The following is a 26,901-nucleotide window of genomic DNA, read 5'->3' as shown; positions in this document are numbered from 1 at the left end:
AGTCATGGCTAGAATCGCCATCAGGCGAAAGTCCAGCAGTTGTCCATGGTGGACGAGCTGAGGAGCACAAACGCTCGGTGCTCTCTGTGTCTCTCTCGAAGAATCCTAGCCATATACCCGCTCTGCTCTTTGTTTAAGTCTACAGCAGCAGCTTGTCCTATGCCATGTGCTAGTAGCAAAGCCGAGAACTAACTTAGCTCCTATACACGTAAAGTCAAGAGTCATCAGCCATTAATCCACTCCACCAATTTCTTTATTCCTTTCCCCTTTCTAATAACCAGCGGCAGCTCGTGGCCACTAATCACGTTTCATTTTCTCTCCTCGTGATTAATTAGCAGCCACCTTGCATAATTAATATCTCCACCATGCTAACTCCGATTCCATCACTTCTTCTTCCTAAATTCATCTAAAATCGAACCCTACCTATCCATAAAGTTTCATAATTTTTGGAACACAGTTGAATTTATGTGAATATTTATTTGTGTCTGTTTGCCGAGTACCGTGAGTTCGACGCCGATGGAGGGACGTCGATGGATCGTGGAGTCATCGAGAGTGGCTGGAGAAATGGTACTTTTGGAAGCGTGATTGGATTTCTAAGAATTTCGGTTGTCGTTGATTATTTACATCTATGCATTTGCATCAATACATATCATAATAGGAACGACGGTGGATCGATGGTATCAACTGGAGTAGCTGAAAGATGATGCTATGGTGATCATACCACGAAGATGGAATGCTAACTTTTGGTTATATTTTACCCAGACATGCCCCGGTGCATAACCTCTACTTTTCTGCAGTTTAAATTATATTTGTGCATTAAGTTTAAGGAGTTGAATGAAACCCACTTGCATATATATCTTTATTCCTATGAGTCTTACTAGTATGACAGGATCGTATAGAATGCTATGCTATAGGACTCCGGTAGAAGTCGAGTGATTGCCTGTCACTTGCGAGAGATAGGAAATATATTATTGGATTACTATCACTTGGAAAATATCAAAATGGTGGAAAGGAAAATGGTGACCGGGCAGGGATATGGTTTGGGTATTGGTGAGTGTAAGGAGTTGTGTCATCGTGGACACGGGGCATAGCTTGGTTACACTATTTTTTCCCTGTCTGGTCGGTTAAGGACCGATCGTTGCATATGACTCTAGGCAAGTCACAGACTTATTATCTCGAGCACATACTTGTGTATGGGCACTTGGAAGACTTGTTGCTCTCTTGTCACGGATCCAGCTCTTTCCGGACCGACTGTTAGGGTTTGTTTTGGTCGAGGAGGTCCTTGCACCACACTGAGTCCGGGACTCAGGGGCGGGGGCTTGGAGTCCCAGTTTGGACGGGGACCTGGACATCCGAGACAGGAGAGTGATGGGTTAGTCCTACTTGTGCCTGGGGTACAAGTGGGGCATGTGTTTTCGGGGTACCCAGCTGGGGGCATTGATTCGTGAATCGTCGGGCTATCTGGTACGGCTTGTCTATGGTTTAGCATCGTAGTAAGAACTGAAGATAAAAGATGAAAGATGGAAAAGGAAATCTGATTGCTTACCACCTGCTTGAAAGTAGCACATGTGCTTACATAGAATGGTTAGTTAATGAACCATTGCGGCTATTAATAAAAATCGAATATAAGGACGCACGCTTAGTAATGCTTCCTGTAAATGCAACCCACAAGCCAGATAGCCTTGCATATCCTTGGAGTCTTTTCTTTCCTCCTGTTGGGTAAGTCTTGCTGAGTACAATTGAGTACTCAGGGTTTTATTCCCCCTGTTACAGGTGACAAGTTGATGCTAGAGCTGACCCTTATGTGTGGATTCCTCCTAGTGGGCTCAGCGAGGATTCCTTTACGTCGTGATCGTAGTTTTTATTTATAACTCTCACCAAATGTTTTTATAAATAAAAGTTCCATAATCTGTTGTAGTAGGTTATATATCAATACTTCATCATATCATTAATAGATGTTTATTTCCGCTATAATTCTGATCACATGTTTAAATTCTGCTGTACATTAAATTATTTATAACTCTGATAATATGATTATATTCTGCTGTTATACAATAACTATTATACTCTGATGTTGTACTAAAAGGGATGTATGAAATGGTTAATGATGATGTAAGCTTTGTTCTCTTATTTGTGATCCTGATGGTAAAAATGTGGATTTTCGAGTTCTCCCCTAGGGTGTGCCCGATGGAACCGAGTAATTTAGTGTTCTCCCTTGAGTGCTTAGTGTCTAATGGAAGACAAGCACTCCTGTGAGGCATTAGATTAGGTGGTTCTGCCACATTTAAATTCTTTGATGTTTTGAATTTGAGTTTAGGAAAAGCCGTACTATAAAGAGAGATACAATGCACAAGCTTTAATATGCAACTAAGTGCTCATTTACCCACCAAATATCCTTAAAGCCTTAGCCAAGACAGCAAGCTTTACAATCCTATCTTTTGTGCTGCCTGGTAGGTGAGGCACTATCACACCTGAAGAGAGGCACTGTCGTAGTGCGGCACTGCCACACTTGAGGAGCGGCACTGCCATGACTCAAGTGATCGTTGGGGCTAGGGTGGTATTTATTCCCTTCCTCTTCCTCCCCAATGGCTCTCTAGAACCTCTTCCTCTCTCTAGCTCATCAAAAACAAAAAAGAGCTGCTCTCTCTCTCTCACTCACTCACCATTAGAGACCCTCAAGCTTCTCCCTTTGATTCCCTTCCAAATCCAAGAGAGTTTGAGCCTACAAACTGCATTAGAGAGTAGCCGCAACTGTCCATCATCTCCTAGAGCACTTGGTTCATGTTCAAGCCAGTGGATTATGCTTGTTACTCTTAGAGCTTGCTCCTAGCCAGCAAGAGCATCACCCGTGGAGCTTTCCAACTTGTGTGGCAGCCCCGAGAGGTTTGTAATCACCCTAATCATCTAGTGAAATCACCCCTCATCTCAAGAGTTCATTCTCTTGACTTGAGAATGAGGATAAGGTTGAAAGAGACCAAAGCCTTTGTGGCTACCTCAACAACGTGGACATAGGTAAGCCTTAGTGGTGAGCTGAACCACGGGATAAATTGGTGTGTCACTTATGTTCTTGTGATTTGCATTGCTATACTTGTATTTGTGGTGATTCTAGGGTTTGATCTCGATGTACTTGCTCGTGCACTTCTATCAATATCTTGGTGGTGGAATAGGCTCTACACTACCCCAGGAACATCAGTAATTTGCTCGATCTACTTTTCCTTGGGTAGTTTTTGAATTGTAGTTCGAGCTTATCGGTAGGAGCAACAGTGCCACACTTTAGTGAGGCAGTGTCGTAGTGCGGCAGTGTTACACTTTGGGAGCAGCAGTGCCACACCTAGAATTTAATTTCTGTTGCGAGTTTGTTTTAAACAGGCCTATTCACCCCCCTCTAGGCGATATCAAGATCTTTTCAATTGGTATCGAAGCTAGGCTCTCAATTTAGGGTTTAACCGCCTAGAGAGACGATGTCGATAAGTGAGGAGGTATCTCTAGAACTTCTACTTTTAGATGGTTCAAATTATGCATCTTGGTCTGCTAGTGTGCTTGATGTTTTTAGGGTAATGGGTCCTCATATTGAGCAGATTGTAGATGTAAGCATTTCACCTCCTAGTGATGATTTGGCCATCTTATCTAAAGAGGAAGTGAAATGCTTACAACACAATGCTCAAGCTACTAATGTCTTATTTAGTGCTTTGAGTGAAGATGTTTTTGATGCCGTCATATTTGGAGATGATGAACCACTTGATGATGCTCATATCATTTGGACCACACTCAAAGAAAAATATAACAAGTCCAAATGTAATGAGAAGTTGCTCTCATTTGAGGAACCACTTGAGGAGTGCTCAACTTCATCGACAAATGAAGGGCCTCAAGTGATTCTCCCAAAAGGTCCAAGTGATCATGCCACATCCACTTTCTCACCAACATATGACTTAATGGAAGGTAATGAAATGGTTGGTGAGAACAATGCTTTTACATATGATACTTCTACTTCCTCTAGTTCTTGTGAGACTAACATTTTGAAGGAACAAGAAACTTGTGATCGGTGGAGGCCAAATGACGAATCCACCTCACCAAGAAACTCAACTCTCTATGACACTCCTCATTTGGGTCTCATGGCAAAAAAAGAGAAGAATGTAGCAAGTGAGAGTGAGAGTGAAGGTGAAAGTGAGAGTGAGAGTGAAGATGAAAGTGATGATGATGAGTTCAATCAATACTTGGCACGTCTAACCAAGAAAGACAAGTTGATGGTGCTCAAGCTCATAGAGAAAATTCAAGAGCAAGAAGAAACACTTCACGAGCAAGAAGAGTTTCTCATCAATAAGATCAAATGCTTGGAGAAGTTGACCAAAAAGCATAAAAAGCTTAAGTGCTCTCATGCTAGTTTGGTCAAAAGGTATGAGAACTTATCAATTGAGCAAACTCGTACTATTAACTCTCTATCTTGTGTTGTCAAATTAGAAGATGAGAATTATGTGCTCAAGGACAAGGTGGAAAGGCTCACTAGCAAGAATGAGATCTTACAAGAAGATCATGATGAGCTTTTGTGCTCTCATGAGAAGCTTATGGATTATCATGTCATGCTAGAAATTGCTCATGAGGTTGTGGTAACAATGGTAAAATCATACCAACCTCACACTCACAAGTGCACATGTACACAAGTTTCATTTATTTTATCATGTGCTAACAATTGTTGCTATCAAGCAAGCTAACCTTCCATTGAGCATGTACTTGTAGAAATTTGTGATGATTCCATTACAAAAGAAAATGAAGAGCTCAAGAAAGAAGTTGAGAGGCTAAGAAGGGACTTGATTCAATGGAAGGGCAAGTGCAATGCTCAACCTTCTCAAGATAACCGTAAAGACATGGTGAAGAAGCTTGAGAAGGGATCAACTGAAGCATGCATCAAGCCCCATCAAGGACACAAGTCCAACAGTGCCAAAGTCATAAGGAAATTTGAAGAAGTGCAATCTGTCTAAAATGCAGCAGTTCAGCTGAAGGCTACAGAAGTTCTAGGATGTGGCAGTGCCACATCCCAGTGCGACAGTGCCGCACCTAGGCAAAACAGCAAAGCCCCCAAGGCCACCAAGGTGCAACTTCAACCAAAGAAGACTCTCATCATTTACTTCAAGTGCAAGAAGGAGGGTCACCATGTAAGAGATTGCTCCTTGAAGAAAGAAAACAAAGGCATGAGTAAGATTCAAGAGAAGAAGAAGAAGATGGCTCATGTCAAGTGCCTCAAGTGTTCCAACATGGGACACTGTGCCTCTGTGTGTTTCAACAAGGTTGATGACCAAGCAACACTTCCCAACAAGAAGATAAGAAGAAGCAAGAGGAAGTGTTATGGATGCAATGAGAAGGGTCATGAAATTGTATCATGTCCCTCCATGAAGGATGAAGGCTTGGTATCATCAAGAAAGAGGCTCATCGACAAGGTAGCAAACAAGAAGCAAGATAAGATGTCTTACAAGATCAAACGCTGCATTTGCTACACTTGCCGAGGAAAGGGACATCTAAGTATGGATTGTCCCATGGGTAACACTCCTAATCTCAACTCATTATTTGATTCAAATTTGCTTAGGAGGCCCAAAAATGACACTTGTGCTAGAAAGGTGATTTGTTCATCATGTGCTAGCACAAAGGTCATTTGGGTGCCTAAGTCTCTTGTGACTAACCTTAATGGACCCAACATAGTTTGGGTACCAAGTTGTGCTTGATGAGTGTTGTAGGTACTTGAAGGTGGTATGAAGCTTTGGGGTGCTTGAGCAAGTTAATTGAAAATATCATCTCAAGCTATCAATCTTATTCATATTGTCTATTTTCTCAAGATTGACCCAAGGGCAACTTAATGGATATATTTCTAACTTCATACTCACCACGGTAACTAGTACCTAACCCTTCCTAGCTAGCCACTTGACTTGTGTAGTCTCTAGTAGTTCACAAATATGTGTGTGTTTGTGAATTGTTAAGAGTGGCTAGAGTATTTCAAGTTTAAATGAATTATTTGTCATATGATGCTTTAATTGCTCTCTAGTAGAGCAAGATCTTATTCATGTTGTAGGTAATAAGGAACCACCTTACAAGGCAATCAAGCAAATGACCAGTGGTGACATTAGACCACAAGAAATCTGGGCCACTATAGAGGAGGATCCTCAAGTTACCACTACTCCAGAACCAGCTGATCAACATCTGCGGCAGTGCCACACCTCTGAGCGGCAGTGTCATGCAGCAACAAGGAGCAGCAGTTGACAATAGTCTAGTTCGAGGATAAAACCTACAACCCATACTTGAGCAAGAAGAAGATGAAACTCTTGATGGAAGTGATTCATTTCTATGTGATGAAAATGGATGGTCAACTCAAGACCAATCTCTAGTGCCATAACCAAGAGCTCACCAAAACATTGAAAAGGAGTGGTAATCTTTAAAATCACAAGTGCATGATATTTTTAAATTTTACTCCTTTGTGTCTTGTGTAGCCACTTAGGAAAATAAAGCACTTGAGGATATAAATTGGTTGTTGGTCATTCTGGATGAAAAGTATGATTGGAATTGAATTGATCATCCACACCAAGCAACATACAAGACTTGGGTTTTCTTTGTGGACTTCAAACCAAGAATTTCAAGAAAGCTAAGAAAAAAGAATCAAGCTCAAGTAGAGGCACTCATCACTCACACTTCAAGAACTCTCTACTTGATGGAATCTTATCTTATGGTATATTGCCAAATTCTTATTCTTATCTTATGGCCATCAACATGTTCTAATGGTTGTAAGTATTTCTTGGAATACTTCAATTCAAATATTCTATTGTTGCCATAACCTAGACGTAGAGTGAAATCCCAAGTTATTAAGTGAATAAAGTGCTATATGAGAAATTCAAATACTTAGAGCATTTATCAAAAGAGAATTTACTCTATGACTAGTGTTGTGAGACTAATCTTTCTCTCTTAGTGATTTGTGTAGCCTCACTAAATGAGAATGTGTTTCTTGAATGGAGTGTTCTATCATAGGAAGATCATCAATCTAAAACTATGTGACGTGCTCTCTCTCTAGTTAATTTAGAATTGATTTATCTATTTTAGCCACTCACCATAATATGGCTTAAATATACCATTTTTGACTTAATTGACCAATCATGCACATTTACATTTCCATTCCACTCTAAAGAATGTGCATGAGGGTTTAAGGGAGATTTAGTCCATGTTATGAGGTTTCTTTATTTTAGTAACCCATTTGTCTTCCACACATGAAAGGTTACTAAATGAGAAACTAGTACTTGTGTTACTAATGCCCTCTTATGTTGAGCTTATTTATAGAAAATCAAGAAAAAGAGGTTGTGCTTGTTTAACTAAATAAATCACAAGCCCATGGTTACTCTTCACCTAAAGAAAGATGAGGTTGCTAGAGGCCAAAGAGACCAAATTCTCAGTTTGGATAAAATCAAGTTTGAGGTTGAGTTGAATAAGCTATATTGGAAGAATTCATAAGACTACAAGTATCAATAAGAGAACTGAATGGAAATAACATCTTATGAGCATTCTCAACCAAATTCACCTCAAGATTGGATAAGAAGAAGAGAAGAATTGGAAATTATCAAATCAGTCCAGAAAATTGAAATTCTGAATTGGCTGCCATCAAGCATGGATTTGGAAGTTTAAATACTGATGAATTGGCCTAAAACTTTGTGAGCATGCTATACATATATAGTACTTATTTCTGTACAGTTGGCATGAAGATTGGTTTAGAAGAAAGTCAGTTTTGAGTTGAATTCTGTCAGCTTTAGCACTACAGTTTCAGACCTTAGCAGTTTTGGTAAAAAATTGATTTGACTGACCAAATAGAGTCCAAATGAGCTGAAATTTTCACAGCAGTTAGAGGATTCATGAGTGCACATTTAGTCAAATTTCATGCATATTGGACTAGTGGTATGAGGGATATGATTTTTTCTCCAAGGAAGATAGAATCTGAAAACTAACTGTATATTAGATTGCATTGTAACAATAAGATTAAGTTGGCTCTAAAGTTGGTCATGAAGAATCAGTATAAATGACAAGCATCAGTTTGGTCTAAAGGAGTTGCAATGAAAGAGAAAGACTCACACAAGGGTCCAAATAGTTGCAATCAAAATACAAGAAGCATCAAGTAATTGCAACCGATTGGAACTAGAAGAAATCAGTTATAGGCTTTCAGGAACAACAACTGAGATCAATTGAAACGAGATGAAACTAGTTGACTTCTATAGTAACAAGTAGCAGTAATGGGCTACAATCAGTTGGAACTCTTTAAAATCAATTGGAAGCAACTAAAACCAGCTGAAACTAATTGGATTGCATGCAGCTTGAAGGAGTTTAAGATTAGTTGGAATATAGTGTAAACTTCTCCCTTAACCTTATGTTATTGATGTGCATGAAGGTGCTTTGTGTACCCTTATATGCACAAATTGAGGGGGAGTTTAGTCTATGTCTTGTGGGACTAATGGTTTCTCTCAAGTGTATGTTATGTAGTCCCACACATGGGAAAAAGGAGGATGGATGGTTCCTTTGGATTTCTAGGTGTTTTACAATTATTATAGGGGTCTTGGTCTTTATAAACCAAGTGCTCCCGGTTTATTGTCGAATGCCCCAATCATTTAGTGGAACTAGATTTGAATGAGTTGGAGAAAAGAATTGAAGAGTGGGCTTTCGTTACTATTTCTCCTCTCTAGAGCTCATCAAGTGCACATGGATCCATCCCATTGATCACCAAAGACATTATCAACAAAGAGTGGTAACTCCTAGTTCGCAATTGGCAAATTTCATGAATTTTACCTTTTGCTCTGTATGTGAGTTGCCTTAGTTATAGGAAGAACTAGGAACCTAATATAGATCTTGGATGATCACAAGAGCTCAATTTTACCACATTTCATCGAGTGAGAACTATAGCCATCCAAATCATTGAAGTCTCACTTATGATGGTCATATTGATGAAAATTTGTGTGGTGATCTATCTACCTTGGTGGTGGTATGTTTTCTTTGGCAAAAATCTCAATTGTTGCAAATTTGTTATGCCTTGACCAAGATATAGGATGAACTCCTATAGACTCTTAAACCGATTCAAGTGTATTTACAAGTAATTCGAGTACTTGATGCACATATTAAGAGGGAGCCCATTCTATGTCTTATGTCTTTGAGACTAACCTTTTCTTTTAGTGAATTTATAGTCTCTCAATGAGAATGAGTTTCGCAATGGTATGCTACATTGACTCAATCCAAATTGGTAAAGTTATCTCTCATATCTTGTGTAGCTACTCTCCATAATATAGCTTAAATTTCCTTGTTTGGACTTAATTGACCAAAATCGCATATGTTCTTGCCTTCCACATATATATATGTATGCACTATCAAAAGGGGGGAATTTAGTCTATGTTATGAGGTTTGGCAATTAGTGATCTACATTTCTTCCACATCCAAAATGATCACTAGTTGTGAAACTCTAGCTTATGTAATTTAATGCTATCTCTTGTCTTTATGAGCATTCCCTAGGTGACATTATGAGATACAAGAATCCATTTCAATTGGCATCAACTTGTGAAGACTCTCCTTCAAGTGGTGTCAAAACTATGAAGATCATATTTCAATTGGTATTAGTGGATAATCTTTCAATTCAGTATATCAAGAAATATGTCTTCAGTTGGTATCTCAAAATGACAAGAAAAGCTAGCAATAGAATTTCAAACGAGATCAAGCACAAGTTTGTGAAATCTTTATGAAGGTTATGATTAAAAGAGATGGGCACAAATGAAATCTTTTTGCATTATGCCAAGCCCATCAAAGCACTAAATTCAAAATATCATGATAACTGTGGAGATTATGAGGCTTAGAACAAAGGTATATCGCTCTACGAACTCTTGTACTATCTTTGTGCATCTAGGCCCTTACATGCTAGTGTGTGCATATGTATACAATATTTTAAGTCACACCATGAGTTTGTTCTTGTGGTGACGATTAGAGAATTATTTAGATATTTGGTTGATATCTCTTGTGGTGATGGCATAAGTCAGTTTCATGTTAAAAGTCTCATCTAAGTGAGGTATGAGCCAAATATGCTGACTTCTCAAGAATCTTGACTTAACATGTTACATACTTTGTTTGGTAGAAAACTTAGGAGAGAAATCATATATGCTGAACTTTTACCTACCTCTTGTCCACACTTGTCTACCATTATTTCCTCCTTTTGGTGGAGAGATCCTTTTTGGAGATTAATGCCAAAGAGGGAGAAATATTGAGAGAGAGAGTGTAAGGGAAAGAGATCGTTATGAGGATTTAAAGGGGTAAAAGGGAGGCATATAAGATTTTTCAATTTTTATTGTGTGGTGTGTGCAAGATAGTTTAAATTGATACTCTTGATAAGGACCGTATATGCTAGTGTGTGATGTTCATGCCTTGAATGATATATTGTTTATTTTCTCTGACTGCCACTATGCGGTAGTGCCGCGCTCACTCACGGAAGTGCCACGCAAGACAGCTTCAGAAACTTCTTGAGTGCATGAACTACCATGAGCATCACATTTATCATGATGGCACCTTGCACCCCACGGATGCTAAGATATAGGAGAGTTCCCACACTTTTATCTTGAATATGTGTATTTGTCATTTGAGGCCAAAATTTGAATTCCTTTCAATGCACACATTTAGGGGGAGCTCACTATATCATAGGATTCAAAATCTTATTATTTATCAATCTCTTGTAAGCTTTAATTGTGTTATCATCAATCACCAAAAAGGAGGAGATTGTAAGTGCATCTAGCCCTTTAGTGCGTTTTGGTAAATTGAATGATAACATCATTAAAGGTCTAACAAGTTTGCTAGGTGTTGAATAGGAAATTGAGTTTATTGCATACACTTATGGATTGTGGAATAAGAAGTGCATCAAAGGTTCAACAAGAAGGCAAACTTGATGATATGCCACATAGTATTGTAATGAATGCCAAATTGTTTATTGTTGTATTGAAAGATTACGAAAACAATCTAGTTCAAGCAAAATACAACAATGGAAATGGAATCAATGAAATGGCTTTTATGTTGTGGGATATCATAGCATCATGTAAAAACAAGCATATTTGGCAAATGGCAAATTAGACATGAGTTGATGGTTTTGGATTGGTCTCTATAATGGCTTGCTTTGCATGAACAAGAAGAGTTGGATAGCGGACTAGCTTTGATCAAGGATTAAAAATGAATCAAGAGTGTATAAGTGAGGAAATGTTAAGCAAAGGTGAAATGACAAAGGAGACAATGTATAATGGATATAAGATGTTCTCTATATTAGATTGCTTGTATGGATAAAGATTTGAAAAATCACTTTGCATTGATTTGATCAAGCTAGAAGTATGAAGATAGATATTCAAGTGAGTATTAGGAGTGTCAAGCCAAAATGAAGAGGACATAAGGAATCGTGAATTGGCTTGACCATATTGATGTTGATTCATATATGTCTTTATGTGAATCAAACTAAAGCTTGATTGATCTCAACATTCATATCTAGAAGATATTCAAGCAAGGTCATACTATTGAAGAAATAATTTTTCAATGGATGTTTAATATGATGTGACTTGTGTATGGCTTGATAAGGTGAAGATAGTAAGAAAAGGGCTTCAAAGAACTAAGCGAAGGTGAAGGGCAAGCGATGGCTTGAGGACCAAAAGGTGAAGAAGAGAGTACTTACATTGAGTCGAGGAACTAATCAAGCTATAAGGAGTAATATTGTGTTGAGGATCAAATCATTAGTAGAAGTGACTTGAAGCCATGAGGTGAACTCATATGTATGGAAATGGTTCAAGTTACATGCTCAAGATATGTTTGCTCGAAGAAATGAGACAAAGATATTTGCAAAGCCTTTATGAAGTGATATTGAGAAAGAGGATAATACATGCGATGGTGAAACCCCCAATTATAAAAGGATCCGGTGACCAACTCAAAGGTGTTTAAATTCTTTGATGTTTTGAATTTGAGTTTAGAAAAAGCCATACTATAAAGAGAGATACAATGCATAAGTTTTAATGTGCAACCAAGTGCTCATTTATCCATCAAATATTCTTAAAGCCTTAGCCAAGACAGCAAGCTTTGCAATCCTATCTTTTGTGTTGCCTGGCAGGTGAGGCACTGCCGCACCTGAAGAGAGGCACTGCCGCAGTGCGGTACTATCGCACTTGAGGAGCAGCACGGCACTACCGTGACTCAAGTGACTGTTGGGACTGGGGTGTATTTATACCCTTCCTCTTCTCCCTAATGGCTCTCTAGAACCTCTTCCTCACTCTAGCTCGTCAAAAACAGAAAATGGCAGCTCTCTCTCTCACTCATAATTGGAGACCCTCAAGCTTCTCCCTTTGATTCCCTTCCAAATCTAAGAGAGTTTGAGCCTCCAAACTGCATTAGAGAGCATCCCCAACTGTTCTTCATCTCCTAGAGCACTTGGTTCGCGTTCAAGCTGGTGGATTATGTTTGTTACTCTTGGAGCTTGCTCCTAGCCAGCAAGAGCGTCGCCCGTGGAACTTTCTAACTTGTGTGGCAGTCTTAGGAGATTTGTAATCACCCTAATCATCTAGTGAAATCACCCCTCATGACCTCATCTAAAGAGTTCATTATCTTAACTTGAGAACGAGGATAAGGTTGAAAGAGACCAAAGTCTTTGTGGCTACCTCAACAACGTGGACATAGATAAGCCTTAGTGACGAGCTGAACCACGGGATAAATCGGTGTGTCACTTGTGTTCTTATGATTTGCATCGCTATACTTGCATTTATGGTGTTTCTAGAGTTGATCCCGATCTACTTACTCGTGCACTTCCATTAACATCTTGGTGGTGGAATAGGCTCTACACTACCCAGGAATATCAATAATTTGCTCGATCTACTTTTCCTCGGACAATTTTGAATTGTAGTTCGAGCTTGTCTGTAAGAGCAGCAGTGCCGCACTTTAGTGAGACAGTGCCGCAGTACGGCAGTGCTGCACCTTGAGAGTAACAGTGCCACACCTAAAAGAGTTTGTTTTAAATAGGCCTATTCACTCTTCCTCTATGCTGACATAAGGTCCTTTCAAAGGGTTTGTTCGGTTAGGGTGAATTGAGCTAGGAAATTATTCCAGCCGATCAAAATTATACAAATTAAATCAGGAATTGTTCCACGTGACAGTTCCTGGTCAAAGGAACCAGCCCTAAAAAAAAAAGGCAACCTAGCGAGTCGTCGAGTCGGGTCAGCTGGCCGACGACAGGGAGCCTCGCCTCCGGCGCCGCCACGGCCCGCGGTGATCACCCAATTCCACCACACTGCCTCCTCCTAGTTCCTCCGACTACCACTCTGTTCCCGCCACCACCCGCTTGCGCCCACGAGCTCGCTCGTTGCGCCGTCGGTCACGTCAACGGCCGCGCCCTCTAGTCGTTCGACGAAACGCCACCGCTGACGCGTCCGCTGCACGCGCAGTCGCGCTTCCATCTTCTTCCGCCACCCCGCAGTTCCTAGCCGGAGGGAGGCCACCGATCCATGTCCGTCGCCAAGCGCTACGTGCTGCGCCTCTTCATCTCGCTCAAGTACGTGACGGCGAACGTGGTGGACCGGCAGAGCGGCCGCATCGTGACGACCGCCTCGACCGCGGAGCGGCCCCTGCGAGACGGGCTGGAGTGCGGCCGCGCCTGCAACGCCAAGGCGGCGGCAGCCGTCGGCGAGGTGCTCGCCATGCGCCTCAAGGTGGACGGCCTCGCGCGGGAGCCCATATACGCCAACGCGGAGAAAGAGGTCGCGAAGAAAGGGTTCAAGAACCAGACCAAGGTCTGGGCTATCCTCAACGCGCTGCGCAGTCACGGAGTCAACCTCCACATCGACGACAATGGCGACCACAGGCCACACGTCTGAAACAACTATCAGTTCACCAGTTTGTTCCTCGAACTCACAAAAGTAATAAATTTGAATTTGAGCATGTTGATTGTGACGTGCTGTTATATGTTGCTTCAGTAGCCTTGCCCTTGACTCTCAGTTAATTGAACACTATAGCTTTCTGTGTGTAGCAATATCACTGCTCAAACTTCTGTGTAATCTGCTACTTTGATATCATCTAACTCTCAGACCACTTAACAGATATCAGAAAAAGGAGGAAATGAACCAGTAATTCACCAAAAGGTCATGCAGGATAAGTGCCCTATTAGGAAGGAAATTGACACCCAATGGTGTTTTGGTAGTCAAAAAGGGTGCACAGGTTTGATAGATACAAAAGACCCAATAACTGATAACTTTTACTTAGTAGCAAACCACAGTTAAATTACAGAGCACCTTCACAGAACATGGTGCTGCAGCAGCAACTATAGCAAGACCCTCTCAGGCCCTAGAATTGCTGGCATAACTTTACTGACTAAGTGCCTCTAGGTTCTTGTATGCTTTGAGCTGATTCAAAGCACTATCCAGCAAAACCTTCTTACTGCCATTGATCACTCTCATTGACTGTTTGAGCTCAATCTTGGCTGCAATCAGCTCGTTTTGCAGTTTCTTGATCTTCAGCTCATCCCTGATCTTCTCGAGGCCCCTGATCTTCTCCTCAATGAAATGTAGGCTCTCATGGTCTGGTTGAACTCCTGATGGTACCAAAGCCCAGGGCATGTCATCTTGTAATGGTGGAGCAGAGGGTGTAGGGTGCCCACCTTGTGAACTGCTTCCTAGAACCAATATCATTTTCTGCAAACAAGTACAGGTGTTAGTTTCAGGTTTCGAAATCATGGTGAAGGCGGACTGTTAGACATAGTTAACCAGTATCTATGTCTGCTGCGCAGCTTTGTCAGATTTTGACATGGTTTTGTAGTCTAACACCATTTTAACTTCTGATAATATGCTTTGATCTGTGTCAAAGAACTTTCCTTCTATTTGGCATACTGTACACATTATAGTCCAGTGGATATTAAAGTATTCAAATTGAAATATATTCATCTAGAAAATTGACACCATGTTGCCATTCGTTCTACTCTATTATCATACAGCAAGTACCTGTTTGTGATCCTCAATTGGAGTATCAGGGTACACAGCTTTGACATTTTTTCTTCGTCTTCCTCTTCAGCCAGTGGCAAATCTCTGTTGGGTTCACCTTTCCAACCACCGTGATAATCCCACTGTTAACATCTCCCACAGAAGTTTCAATTCCTGTGTCACAAAAGAAAAATCTTTATTCTGATTTGCAGAATCGATATAGAGTGAGAGGAGATGAACAGTAAGAAAGGATGTACCACTGAAACTCCCAATGGACGCCATGGCCTTCTCCACCTTCCTGGCGCAGCCAATGCAGCGGCAGTGCATCTCAACCTGGAACCTGGAACCTGAATCGCCTGGACGCTTCCTGTGAATGGAAGAACCAAATCCATCTGTCACTCCTGGTGATGGTGAGAAAAGGATCAGCAGAGGAATAAGAAGGTGAAGCCCCTCACTGTCGCCATGGTAGAGTCTTGAGCTTCTTCTGTGACGCTGTTCGCCGGCGGCAGCGATCAGAGTCTAGAGGCTGGATGTGGCAAGGGTCTCTCGCTTAAATGGCCTGACTGATGAGCGTGCGGCACTAGTTGCTTTGCTCGTTGGTCAGCTACCAGTTAATGGCAGGGAGCGGAGTTCCATGCAGTTTTGTGAATCAGAGGAGCCACCGGTTTGCATGCTTGACTGACCTGGCCGTTCGTTCACAGTTTCACACTAGCTGCTGTTTCATTCAGTCTTTTATGTTACATTCTTTTTTCTTTTTTTGCCCCCACGAGCACGGCTACGGCCGTTCGTTCACAGTTTCACACTAGCTGCTGTTTCATTCAGTCTTTTTCTGTTACATTCTTTTTTCTTTTTTTTGCCCCGACGAGCACGGCTACACCTACAATACTGTATATTTTACTGAAGCACTCCAAGTCGAAACACAATGGTTAAAATCACTCCAGGTTCATTTATGTGTACTCGCATTTTCCTTTTGCGACCAAGTGTTCCTATCATTCCTAGATCCTAATCGTTATGAATGTATAGTTATTATTTTGGGGAAAGGGGAAAAGATGATCGACAACTCACTCTTCTTCTGTGTCATGAGTGATGACATCATAGCGATAATGTCCTTCTAGGCTTCAAAGGTTGCGGAGAAATGCGGTAGACATATATACACTTCTTCGTGTTTCTTTTTCCATGTCTGTCCTTGTGGGTTGTACTCGTCAAAGTCAAACTACAGCACATACTCTCCAGCCTCCCCTGTTCTCTTGGGCTGCCTTGTAGCGGAATCTGGCCCGTAGAGATAAAATGAAGAAGAATCTGGCCCAACAGAACAGAGCAGAGCCTTAACCTGAGAAATTTCAGAACTTGGGTCCCCCGAGAAAGGGGAAGAGAGAACGGAGAGACCGAACAGAAAAGACCACGAAGCGGAAGCGCAGCCGCAGCCCGCAGGCACGACATGTCTCGCCGGCGGCGAGGAGGCTCCGATTCGGACGGCGAGGACGACAGCTTCCTCTACCGCTACCCGCTCCCCTCCTCCGCTGCCTCAGCAAGCGCCTCAGCGGGAGGCGGCGGCAAGCCCCAGGGCGGGGGCGGGGGCTCGGGCGGCCTCGCGCCGTCCAAATCCACCGTCTACGTGTCCAACCTAGACTTCGCGCTCACGAACTCCGACCTCCACCTTCTCTTCTCCCGATTCGGCCGCGTCGCGCGCGTCACCGTCCTCAAGGACCGTGAATCCCGCCGCAGCCGCGGCGTCGCCTTCGTCCTCTTCGTCAGCCGGGAGGACGCCGCCGCGGCGGCCGCCGAGATGCATGGCAAGGTGCTCAACGGGCGCACGCTCTCCGCCTCCATCGCCGCCGACAACGGCCGCGCCGCGGAGTTCATCCGACGCCGCGTGTATCGGGACAAGTCGCGGTGCTACGAGTGCTGCGAGGAGGGCCACCTATCCTACGAGTGCCCCCGCAACCAGCTCGGGCCCCGCGAGAGGCCCGCACCGTCTAAGAAGTCGCGCCGCGGTGGTGGTGGTGGTGAGGGGGGCAGCGGTGGGCGTGGGCGCGGTCGCGGGGGCGAGGCTGATTGGCATTCGGATGACGATGAGGATGCTGCCGCCGCCGCGGCGTTCGAGGACGACAGGTGGGCGTCGGTGGTGGATACGAGGGGAGAGGAGGAGAAGGCGGCTTGGAAGGAAGAGGGAAAGGCGGCGAGGAAGGAGAAGAGGAAAGGCTACTTCAGCGACGAGAGTGACGAGGACGATGACTAAGCTTCAGTGTATCTTGCTAACTAAGCTTCAGTGTATCCTGCTAAGGTTGTTGTGTTTTGACAATAGATCTGACGCGAGTTACGTGATCAACAGCTTTGTGTTTGAATCCTAGATTTTAAAATTTCAGAAGTTAATTGATGGCTGATTACTTGTTACTGACTTCGTCTTGTCACTGTATTGTTTCCCTGATTATTAAGTTTATTATTCATCTGAACAACATCCCTGGTTTGGCTACTATGACTTGTTGATAAAATGGCCATCCAAAAAAGAAATATTTAATCATTTCTCAGTTTAGGTCTAATATAATCAAATGCTTTTCAGAACTGCTGGTCATCATGCTTAGATTGTCTGTGCTCTTACTTCGATATTTTGTTAAGGACGCCATTTTTGCTTTTAGTAGCTTGTTGCCAGCTAAGATGGTTGCTAGCTGTGTATGGTTACTGCTTGGTTCTCAATTACTTCTTGTATATCAGTAGATTTTTATTGCTTTGCTCTTCTGATTAAATCTTCATATACCATTAAGGTATGCTTATTGCAATGAATTACTGTGCCTACTGCCTACACTGAGAAGGAACACATAAAGGCAGTATATTGTGCCCAGGTTTTGCTTAACTTATGCAATTCAGCTATTTCCAAAACAGCCCAATTCTTAATACATCATTTTCTGTTAGTTCATTTAACAAACTGACAATATTCATTTAGAGTTCTTACTTTTCAACATGTGATGAAAATATTGTGTTCTGATACCCTGTGCTTCTGTTGCAAGTTCTTGCTTTTTCTAGTGGATCACAGGACTGTTTTCACTTTGTTGATATAACTACAAGTGCATAGAGGTACTTAAATTGATACCTCAAAAAAGAGATGGAAACATCTCCATCTTGAAAGTTTAAACATTGTTAAATCTTGTAAACAAAGTTGAGCATGTCATTTCTCTTGTTGTCTCGTTAGTTGGTTACTAAATCATCTTGTTTATGGGTAAGTGCACTGTTGTTTAGGACAATGACCACAAACATTGTTGCAGTAAAAAAATCAGCATATCTACAGGTACTTTTTGGGAAGGTTTTAGAGCCAACCAAGCTGAGATTGGTTGGAATATAGTAATATACAATGTTGAATCCTTTGCCTTAAAACTTGACCAGCAACTCTGCCCTGTCAGGAATGTCTAGGTTCTGAATGTTTTGTAGGTATTCTGCTTTGGAAGAAAACTTCAAATCTTGAGTTGTAAGGATGGACTCCTGATGTCAGACTCTTGACTGATTAAGTTAGGACCAGTAATATTACTTCTTGTGCAATACTTTTGACTTTCGGTAATGTGAGATCATTTGAGGGCATGAGTGACGAATCATGATAACCACACAACTGGCCAGTATTCTCATCCAGGGCATGAGAATAAGGCAAGGAGAAAAAGGCAAATACACTAGAGAAACGTGTTTCTTTTTTTTTTGTTGTTGATTGTTGCTACATATGTAGTGTATTAGTTTCCTCCATCATTCTGCCATCTTTGGGTATTGACGTCTCAATTCTAGAAGCAGATTATTACTCTCTGCATATGAGATTTGGATGATGTGGTTGGCATGGTGTTCCTTCTGCTATTTGACTGCTGGTTCATAATGTAGAGGCATATTTCTGATGTGAACCTGTCAGTGAAAGGGTCTATATACATTGTATTCTGGCTACATATTGTATTCTAAGCTACACATATTTTACCCATGTACCGGAAAAAAAGGGCAGCCCCAGTGCACGAAGCTCCTGCTTGCGCAGGGTCCGGGGAAGGGTCCGACCACTTGGGTCTTTTGTACGCAGCCTTTCCCTGCATTTCTGCAAGAGGCTGTTTCCAGGACTTGAACCCGTGACCTCATGGTCACAAGGCAGCAGCTTTACCACTGCAGAAATGCCAATTAACTTTAATTAAATATGTTGACACCAGTCACATCTGTGCTTCCGTATGCTGGTTATTAGAATAGTGGCATAATCTAATCTTTATATTGATACTAGGCAATTGACAATTTGACATACCAAACAGTTCACAAATGGAAGCTTCTTAATAAAAGGAAAACAATCTATAATGTCTACAGCAGCAGACGTTCTTTTAAAGAGGCCCATGATGTAGTGTACCATACAATGTTTTTTTTTTAAATTTTTGCAAAGGACAAACAAATTGAACAAACTAAGTATCCTATCATCCTATTTCTAGATCTAATCCTTGCTGCAGAAAATTGTAATATCAGAAGCAGAATTTCATGTCCATTGAACAGAGCATGCTGGTCACTCAGGCGATGAAGGAATGCTGTGAGCCTGTGATCTTAAGGGACCATTGTAGCTGATCAATTATCAGAAAGAAGCCATCAAGGATTGTTGCACATCAGTATTCCAAGAACCAAAACATACTTGGAGTTGGAGCAAATCTGATTTGTAGATATGCTTCACCCTATCACCCTATTAATTCAATCAATTGCATTGTCATTCAGAGATTCAGGTTCATCAGTGAGTATTTACAAGCAATGCATGTTTACTTCGGTTTATCCTAATTCCTAGAATTGACTTTCCCATGGTCAAGTACTCTTGTTTGATCATCAGTTCCTAGCCTGAGCAACAGATCGAAGACTAATCGATCCTGGACTCCTGGAATCTTGGTTTCCCCTGCATCAGTTCTAACAGCAGAACTGGGACGTGGTGACACAAAGTACATTGCACAGGCTATCAACCCTGGACTCCTAGAATCTTGGTTTCCCCTGCATAAAACCAAGTGATCCAGGTTGAATTCTGATTAAACCTCACAAAGTGGTGAGGCTCATACTGTTGTCATGACAAACCAGTGTGACCAGTTGTGACCCTTGTAGCTGGACTAATAGCTAAATGAACTGAAATTTTGATTGTTTGGATATCTGCTAGTTTGTATACATGAAGGCACTCCTGTAGATCTACATCACATGTCATCAAGACCCATTCTGAATCATCATCCAAGTACTTTAAAACCAAGTGGTTTGTTTCTACTATACTCAAACGTTTTGCTATTTCATGCTTCAGTTCTTGAAAACTGCACTCTGGATTCAGTCTGAATCTTACCTTTTCTGAGCCAAATGTTGCCTTTACTCTCATATTTGCATCTGTGTTCTGCTTAGGGTTGGGGGACGACGGGCTTCGAGAAGAATGATGTCCACCATTAGCCTTTTCAGTAACATCCTGTAGAAGATCAATTGGAGCCTCATGAACTGAGAAATGCTCATATAATGAAGGGTTTTCTGTTTGCAGAGTCTGAATAGAGCTGTCTTTCACAGGATTTTCTGACTTCATCATTATACCCTGTTGTGCATGTTTTGTTGCACCACCGCTACATGAGGGGCTTGACTTAGAACTGTGTCTGCAAGAGGAGTGTGAGTGTGAAGTTGATGGCACATTGCTACTTGACTTGTGGGGTTGGTGCTTGTTGAAGTCGGTGAGATTGCTCTGGTTAGTTGGAGGAACCGTGACGCTTCCTGACAAATTGTTGTCAGATGATATTGAGGTCTTTGTGAGATCCTTGTACAGGGTGTTTAGCTGGAAAGCTGTCTCTGCTCCATGAACTGAATCAATGATCTTTTGAAGCTTTCTTAGAGAGTGGTCTACCTTCTTGATCTTTCGTGATGGCCAGCGGGTTATACCATGCTGCCTGCATATTCTTTTGAGGGTCGTAGGGCACACTGTGGGAGATAAAAAAAAGGTTAGTATGTTTGCAACCAGATCAAACCATATATAAGCATGCTGTCATAAAAGATGCTATCACAATCTGGAGATGCAATACACACATGATAAGGATGCTGTCTGCCCCTTGCCTGGAAGAAATAATTTTACCTATGTTGACTCACGAAGGAAGGGCGGGCCTGGTGCAAGCGGTAGAGTCTTACCGTCTGTGACCGGAAGGTCCCGGGTTCGAGTCGCGGTCTCCTCGCATTGCACATGCGAGGGTAAGGCTTGCCACTAACACCCTTCCCCAGACCCCGCACAGAGCGGGAGCTCTCTGCACTGGGTATGCCCTTTATGTTGACTCACGAAGCTCTAAATCCATCTATTCTAATTCTGGAAAACATCATATCATGTCACTCTGATAAGTTAGTTTGTGGGCTTATTTTGGAATGTACTCCGTATGTCTTCCTACGTGTATGCCATAATTGCCATCATGATAAGTTTGTTTGAAGGGCGGGCCTGGTGCAAGCGGTATAGTCTTACCGCCTGTGACCGGAAGGTCCCGGGTTCGAGTCGCGGTCTCCTTGCATTGCACAGGCGAGGGTAAGGCTTGCCACTAATACCCTTCCCCAGACCCCGCACAGAGCGGGAGCTCTCTGCACTGGGTACGCCCTTTATAAGTTAGTTTGTGGGCCTAATGGTGAGATCATCATATTAATCATTTCATAATGTCTATGCAGAGTGTTTTGTTTTATCTGGTTGCTTTTTAACTGTAAGCAATGATTGAGACTGTATGAGACTGATCAATTCAATTCTAGGCTATGTGCACTGTTTGCTCAATCAGCTAGAAACCATAAGGTTGATCTGCTTGCTGATTTTTTATATTATTATTTGTTATGTCAGTTCTTCGAAGTTGACTTTCTGCTGTGCTGTACTTGCATTATGTCTCTTCATGTTCATGTGCTTTCTATATATGGGGCCTAGTGGACTAGTGGTATACTATACATGGAAAGGAAACACAAATCACGATAAGGCTGATAAGAATGTTCATCTTCTGTCTATGGGATCCATGTGATGGTTGACCCTCAGATGGGAAGTAACACTATATTATTGCTTAATCAGATTAGCATGCTGGCTGCATTAGTTGTACCGCTATAATTAAATGGCTGATGGTATCTATGGAAGAAGTAAACTATCCTTTGCTGAATCTTTCATTTATCTGATGATTCACTCACCTTCAAGGCTCCTTGCTGCATCTTTCAGGCTACCAGCGAAGTACTGCCGAAGAACCTCCAAACTAATGGTCTTCTCGGCCTTTGTACGCCTTTTTGCCTTGCTGCCTTCAGCAGTTGCCTGAATACCAGATAGAGATGGACCCTGTCCCCCAGGTGAGAACATTCCATGCATCTGCAATGCAGCTAACTCGGATTCTTGCTGTGAAGTTCCTGCCAGACTTGTCCAAGAGGCCTCTCCTCTACGATCTGCTGAATTGCCTCCAAAGGACAACTCCTCAACTTTGTCCTTCCCATGAGGAGTAAAAGAGTTCAGTTCGTTCATTTCCAGCATTGCTTCGTCTTCCATCTCTCTATCTGTGACTACACGTAGAGTGTGGCAAACACTTTGCATGGTGCCTGACAAGGAGTCCAGCACTGTCTTCTGTTCCTCCAGTGCTTCACAATCTGTTGGCAGAAAGAATTCCAGCACGAAGTCTGCTGTCCCAGTGCGTGTGCACCGCAGTCGGATCGCCACTGCACCTTTTAACTTGAAGATCTTGGCATGGTGAGACAAGGGGTATTCCAATTTAGTTGAGGATCCAATGTCTGGCAAGAAGCATGGCTGGTTTGTTGTGAAGGCCTTCCCTGCCACCCCCTCCCCATGCAGCAGGTGGTGCTCTGAGCAGGCCTCATGGAAGCCCCGCATCTCGGCTTCATTCACAAAGCATGCTTCGTCAATGGTGGAAATGCAGTACCGGTAGTTCTCGTCGGAATGTCGGCTGCCTCGTTTCCCTTGTTGAGCACATGTGACCCATGTCTGAGCTAATGGCAGCTTGTGGGCCAGGCAGGCTGCTCTCAGGACCTCCAGTATCTCTGGTAAAGCATCTTTGTAGGAAGCAGTGCTGAACTGATGGATAATCAATAAGAGGGGCCATGAAGTCATGAGTGAGCACTTGCTTTATATGTGCTAGGGTAGGTAAATAGAAACGTGCAAAGTTTTTTTCTTCACCAACATGCAATTTAAGTAGATTTCCATATCATGCCTATAAGTTGGAATATAGAGGTCCTGAGATTCTTATTTTTGTAAAAATGAGGTATTTGCCAAAATTCAAAGCTGCAACACAATGAGTGTATAATTTCTTTTCTGCTCACCTTTATGCGTGGAATGCTCGAAACTTCTGTACTTCTGAGATTAACTGCCTGCAAAGACCCTTGTCATCATTAGGAAACCCCAGACCTGGAAACACTATTGATTTTCTACAGCAATAATTGTCATGCAGGTACTTCAATCAAGGTGACATCAGTGGCCAAACTGCTGTTTTCTTTTCCTGCACTAAGCTGGTGATTTTTTCTCCTAACCTAACGCACTTGCTGTATACTACTCTGAACTTTCAGGGGCAGTGAGATTGAGGTCTCATACCTGGAGAGCACTGCAGATGGTGTTGAGCTCAGAGGTGAAGTTGAGCTTCTGCCTTGTCATGATCAGCTCGATGACGCCGAGGCAATTGTAGCTTCCTTTCTCGAACACTGGCAGCCCCATGGTGCCGTGTACATCGAGGTACTGTGCATCCCTTACCCTGGGATACTCGTAGCTGGTGAAGTACCTGATGTCCGGCGACCACTCGGGGAGCCTGCCGATGAAGACCCTCCCTGGCAGCCCCGGTGTGTCCCCTGAATTAATGTCAGCCGAGAACTGGTACTTGGTGGACACCTCCCTGAACCGGATGAGGCTGTCGGAGCGGTGGTCGAGCGTGAACGGCTGACCACTGGTGGTCAGCACCAGCTTCCCGTCATCGCGGTTGACTGGCACCCAGAGCTGCACGAGGACATCGCCGTCGCTCTGCGTGTCCTGGATGTAGGACAGGGCCTGGCTGAACCGCTCCCGCATGGAGGAGGGGCTTGCGCCGCCCGTCTGAATCCACCAGCTGGCGTTCGTGGCCGGCGCCGCCGTCGTCGTCACTGTGGTGGCTGTCGCGTCAGCCGAGAAGAAGGCCGAGGGTGGAGGAAACGCTACCGAGTTGGGCGAGCGCGAGACCACCTCGAGCCAGCCGTTATCGCTAGACAGTAGCTGCTCAAGGAGATCCAAGTCGACGGCCCCCATACCTTCGGACGTGGTGCGTGCCACGGAGATGCTCGGAAGCTGCGGGTCTCCTCCCTCTTCCATGCAGATGCAGGTAACTCTCCCTTCAGAACCTGCTTACACAGTTCATCACGAACGCACTGCATCAGTGGTAGCTATGATCTTGGTAACAATAACAACAACACTTGGGCATGCAAAGCCAGGGTGCTTCACTTCTGTTCTGCTGGAGATCAAGAAGCAAGGCTCCATGCACATCTTGGACTAGGAAACCATGGGGACATGGGAATCCTTGGGAGATTTTTGCGCTGAGCATCGGATTGCAGGGTGTGGGTGGTAGGCAAGAACACATCATTTTCAATGGAAAGCAAGCAGCGAAAGAGATTGGTAGAGAGGTAGCAAGTAGCTCACTGTTAATCACACCCCTGACGCCTCCCTCTTGTCATCAAAAAGGGCTCCCGTTCTCCTCTCTTCCTCCTGGTCCTGGATTAGCAAGGTGCTAGCCTCCACTAGGTAGCTCTACGCTGCTCAGCTCAACTCGCCGCCGGAAAAGGCTCGGTGCTCCACCCGAGCATCTAGTGGATCCTGCTGCTGCTGCTGCTGCTGTGAGACGGAAAGGAGAACAAGAAATTTGCTTGGCCTGTCCTGGCTTGGTTTTGCCCTTCTTTTTCTGGTGTTGTCGTAACAACAAAGGCTGTGGGGCCACCATGGCAATTTTGTTTTTCTTTATTTGTTAGAATCTTTCCCTCTCACGGAGAGCCCAGCTGCACCAGCACCACACAGGAATCCAACCATACGTCCATACCCGCTTCCATATAAAGTCAAAACTTGCTAGAGTGATTATGCAGCCTCAGAAGGATTCCTTGGTAAGAAATCCTCTCTTTCACAATACCACGGGTGGTTTTTGAGATTTTAAAAAATGGTGGTTTGCAAACAGGAGGAACTGGGGACGGCTGTTTTTTACGTATAATATAAACAATTACTTGTTGGTCTGAGTCCCTAACTGTCTATTCATGCTGTGGTATATTTTGGGAATTTTGTAGAAAAAAGTAGCTTGTCCTTGTAACTATTTTTGAATAGCTCACACATTCATTTGTCAATTCTGATTTCGGGGCCACAAGCATGACCACTGAAATGCAGGCAACAGGCCTAACCTGTAACCTCAGTGGTGACAACATAGAGGGGGATCAGGGGTGGTGTACTGATTGGGGATTCTAGCATATATTGGTGTAGGGCCAACCAAATTTGTCCTCTATACTCAAAGAAAGGCAAACCACAGATTTCGGGACAACTGTTTCAGAAAAGGTAGGAGTTTTAAGTATGTAAAATGTCCCCACTACCTGGCCATCAAATACATGGTTCTGTCTGGCAGAAAAATTCATAGCAGAAAAAAAAAGTTTATTCTGATTGTCTCAACTTATTATATGGTATCATTATCGTCACTGTTAATGGTTACCTTTTCTTTTACTTTGAAACAAATGAATGGATACATTTGAAGTTATGCTGTCATCTCCTTTGTTTCTAATTATATGTCCAAGCTAAAAGGAACCACTTTTCCAAATACTTATGTAAAAAATGTTTAGACACTTCTGTTAAAAAGGAGAGGCAAAATGATACACCTCATCCTAGATCACGGTACAACTATAAGCTGTGGGGCTATTTGGCACCAAATTTATTTTAATTGTACACGCTTTATGAGCTCGACAATATTCCTAGAGAGTAGAGATCATAGAAGCACTTGCTTAGTTAAATATGATTTGTGCATGCTCCTAGGATTGCATCTCGTAAAGCTACATGTGTACGGTCAGATACTTGTTTATTTGGGATTGGCTAGTCTTATAATTTAATCGCCTTTGATCTTTACTTCCATTTGTTTTCTGCAGTTCTTTACTTGGGGAGGTGAAGAAGTACGAGCTATTCCAAGGCTCTTGTGATCAAAGATCAATAAACTAGCAACATAATTGTGGTTTGGATGGAGATACATGTGCTCTGGATACCAAAGTCCAATTTGAAAGGTTAATCATATGATGGAGCAATAGATTTTTATTCCCAAGGTTGTTCCAGTTTAGGAACTGCTTTAAATATTTTCAAGACATTAGTTACTATTTGTACTAACCGTATTTTGCTTGATTCCTCCCATGTGAACGTGTTTCTGTGCCCTGACCAGGGAGGAACGTGATAAAATAGTGTTTTGATTCATTATTCCGTGACATCGACAGGAGGAATCTCGATGCCTCTTTGTGATGCAACAAGTTAGAACAGTACAGGTGTAGTAGTAGTGTAATACAAGCCTGCCTTTTTATATTAATTTTCAACATTTTTATTTCCTTCTAGTATTCTAACACTGTTTTCAGGAAAATGGTATGGGGAAATTACACATCAGGGTTAGTAGTTTACAGGCTACAGTTTAGTTTGAACCTGCTGCTGTCATTCTGGTTTAATCTAGCATGGAAGCAAGGTCTTTTACGGTTTTACCTCTAATTTGGTGTTCCTTCTGAGCTAGTCAGTTTTCAGTGACAGGACATCATGCAGTTGTTTAAAGTTGCACTTGTTTGCGGTTGCATGCGTAGAGCGAGAGAGAGGGAGAGAGGTGCACATTGCTTGGCTAGATTGGATGAAGAGTAGAAGACACTAGTTGGAGAATGACATCAATGATAAAGTGCAAGGCACCAAGAACGCTCATCTGTGAGGGGTACATACCTTGACATCATCCAGAAAATATAGAACAAA

General features: G+C 42.7%; 2 protein-coding genes and 2 pseudogenes across 2 annotated transcripts; 2 read left to right on the top strand and 2 right to left on the bottom strand.

The window, feature by feature from the left end:
- The first annotated feature begins 13,196 nt into the window (after nt 1-13,196).
- LOC136550098 (uncharacterized) lies at nt 13,197-14,121 on the top strand. The gene has a single exon (XM_066541565.1). It carries the CDS (start codon nt 13,512-13,514, stop codon nt 13,878-13,880), a length of 369 nt encoding a protein of 122 aa, XP_066397662.1. The 5' UTR covers nt 13,197-13,511; the 3' UTR covers nt 13,881-14,121.
- On the bottom strand, nt 14,115-15,650 carry LOC136548886 (uncharacterized; annotated as a pseudogene).
- Nucleotides 15,651-15,748: 98 nt separating this feature from the next.
- On the top strand, nt 15,749-18,700 carry LOC136550096 (U11/U12 small nuclear ribonucleoprotein 31 kDa protein-like). Its single transcript, XM_066541564.1, has one exon. The coding sequence runs from the start codon at nt 16,417-16,419 to the stop codon at nt 17,215-17,217; it is 801 nt and encodes a 266-aa protein (XP_066397661.1). The 5' UTR covers nt 15,749-16,416; the 3' UTR covers nt 17,218-18,700.
- A 472-nt stretch (nt 18,701-19,172) lies between these two features.
- LOC136550095 (protein NLP1-like) lies at nt 19,173-25,013 on the bottom strand (annotated as a pseudogene).
- Between the last annotated feature and the right edge of the window lie 1,888 nt (nt 25,014-26,901).

This window comes from Miscanthus floridulus, chromosome 4 (genome assembly GCF_019320115.1).
Source record: "Miscanthus floridulus cultivar M001 chromosome 4, ASM1932011v1, whole genome shotgun sequence".
Lineage (NCBI taxonomy): Eukaryota > Viridiplantae > Streptophyta > Magnoliopsida > Poales > Poaceae > Miscanthus > Miscanthus floridulus.
This window is presented reverse-complemented; position numbering and strand designations above follow the sequence as displayed.

Excerpts from the sequence above, each read along its gene's own strand:
- LOC136550098 (XM_066541565.1), top strand. The coding sequence starts at position 13,512 with ATGTCCGTCGCCAAGCGCTACGTGCTGCGCCTCTTCATCTCGCTCAAG.
- LOC136550096 (XM_066541564.1), top strand. The coding sequence starts at position 16,417 with ATGTCTCGCCGGCGGCGAGGAGGCTCCGATTCGGACGGCGAGGACGAC.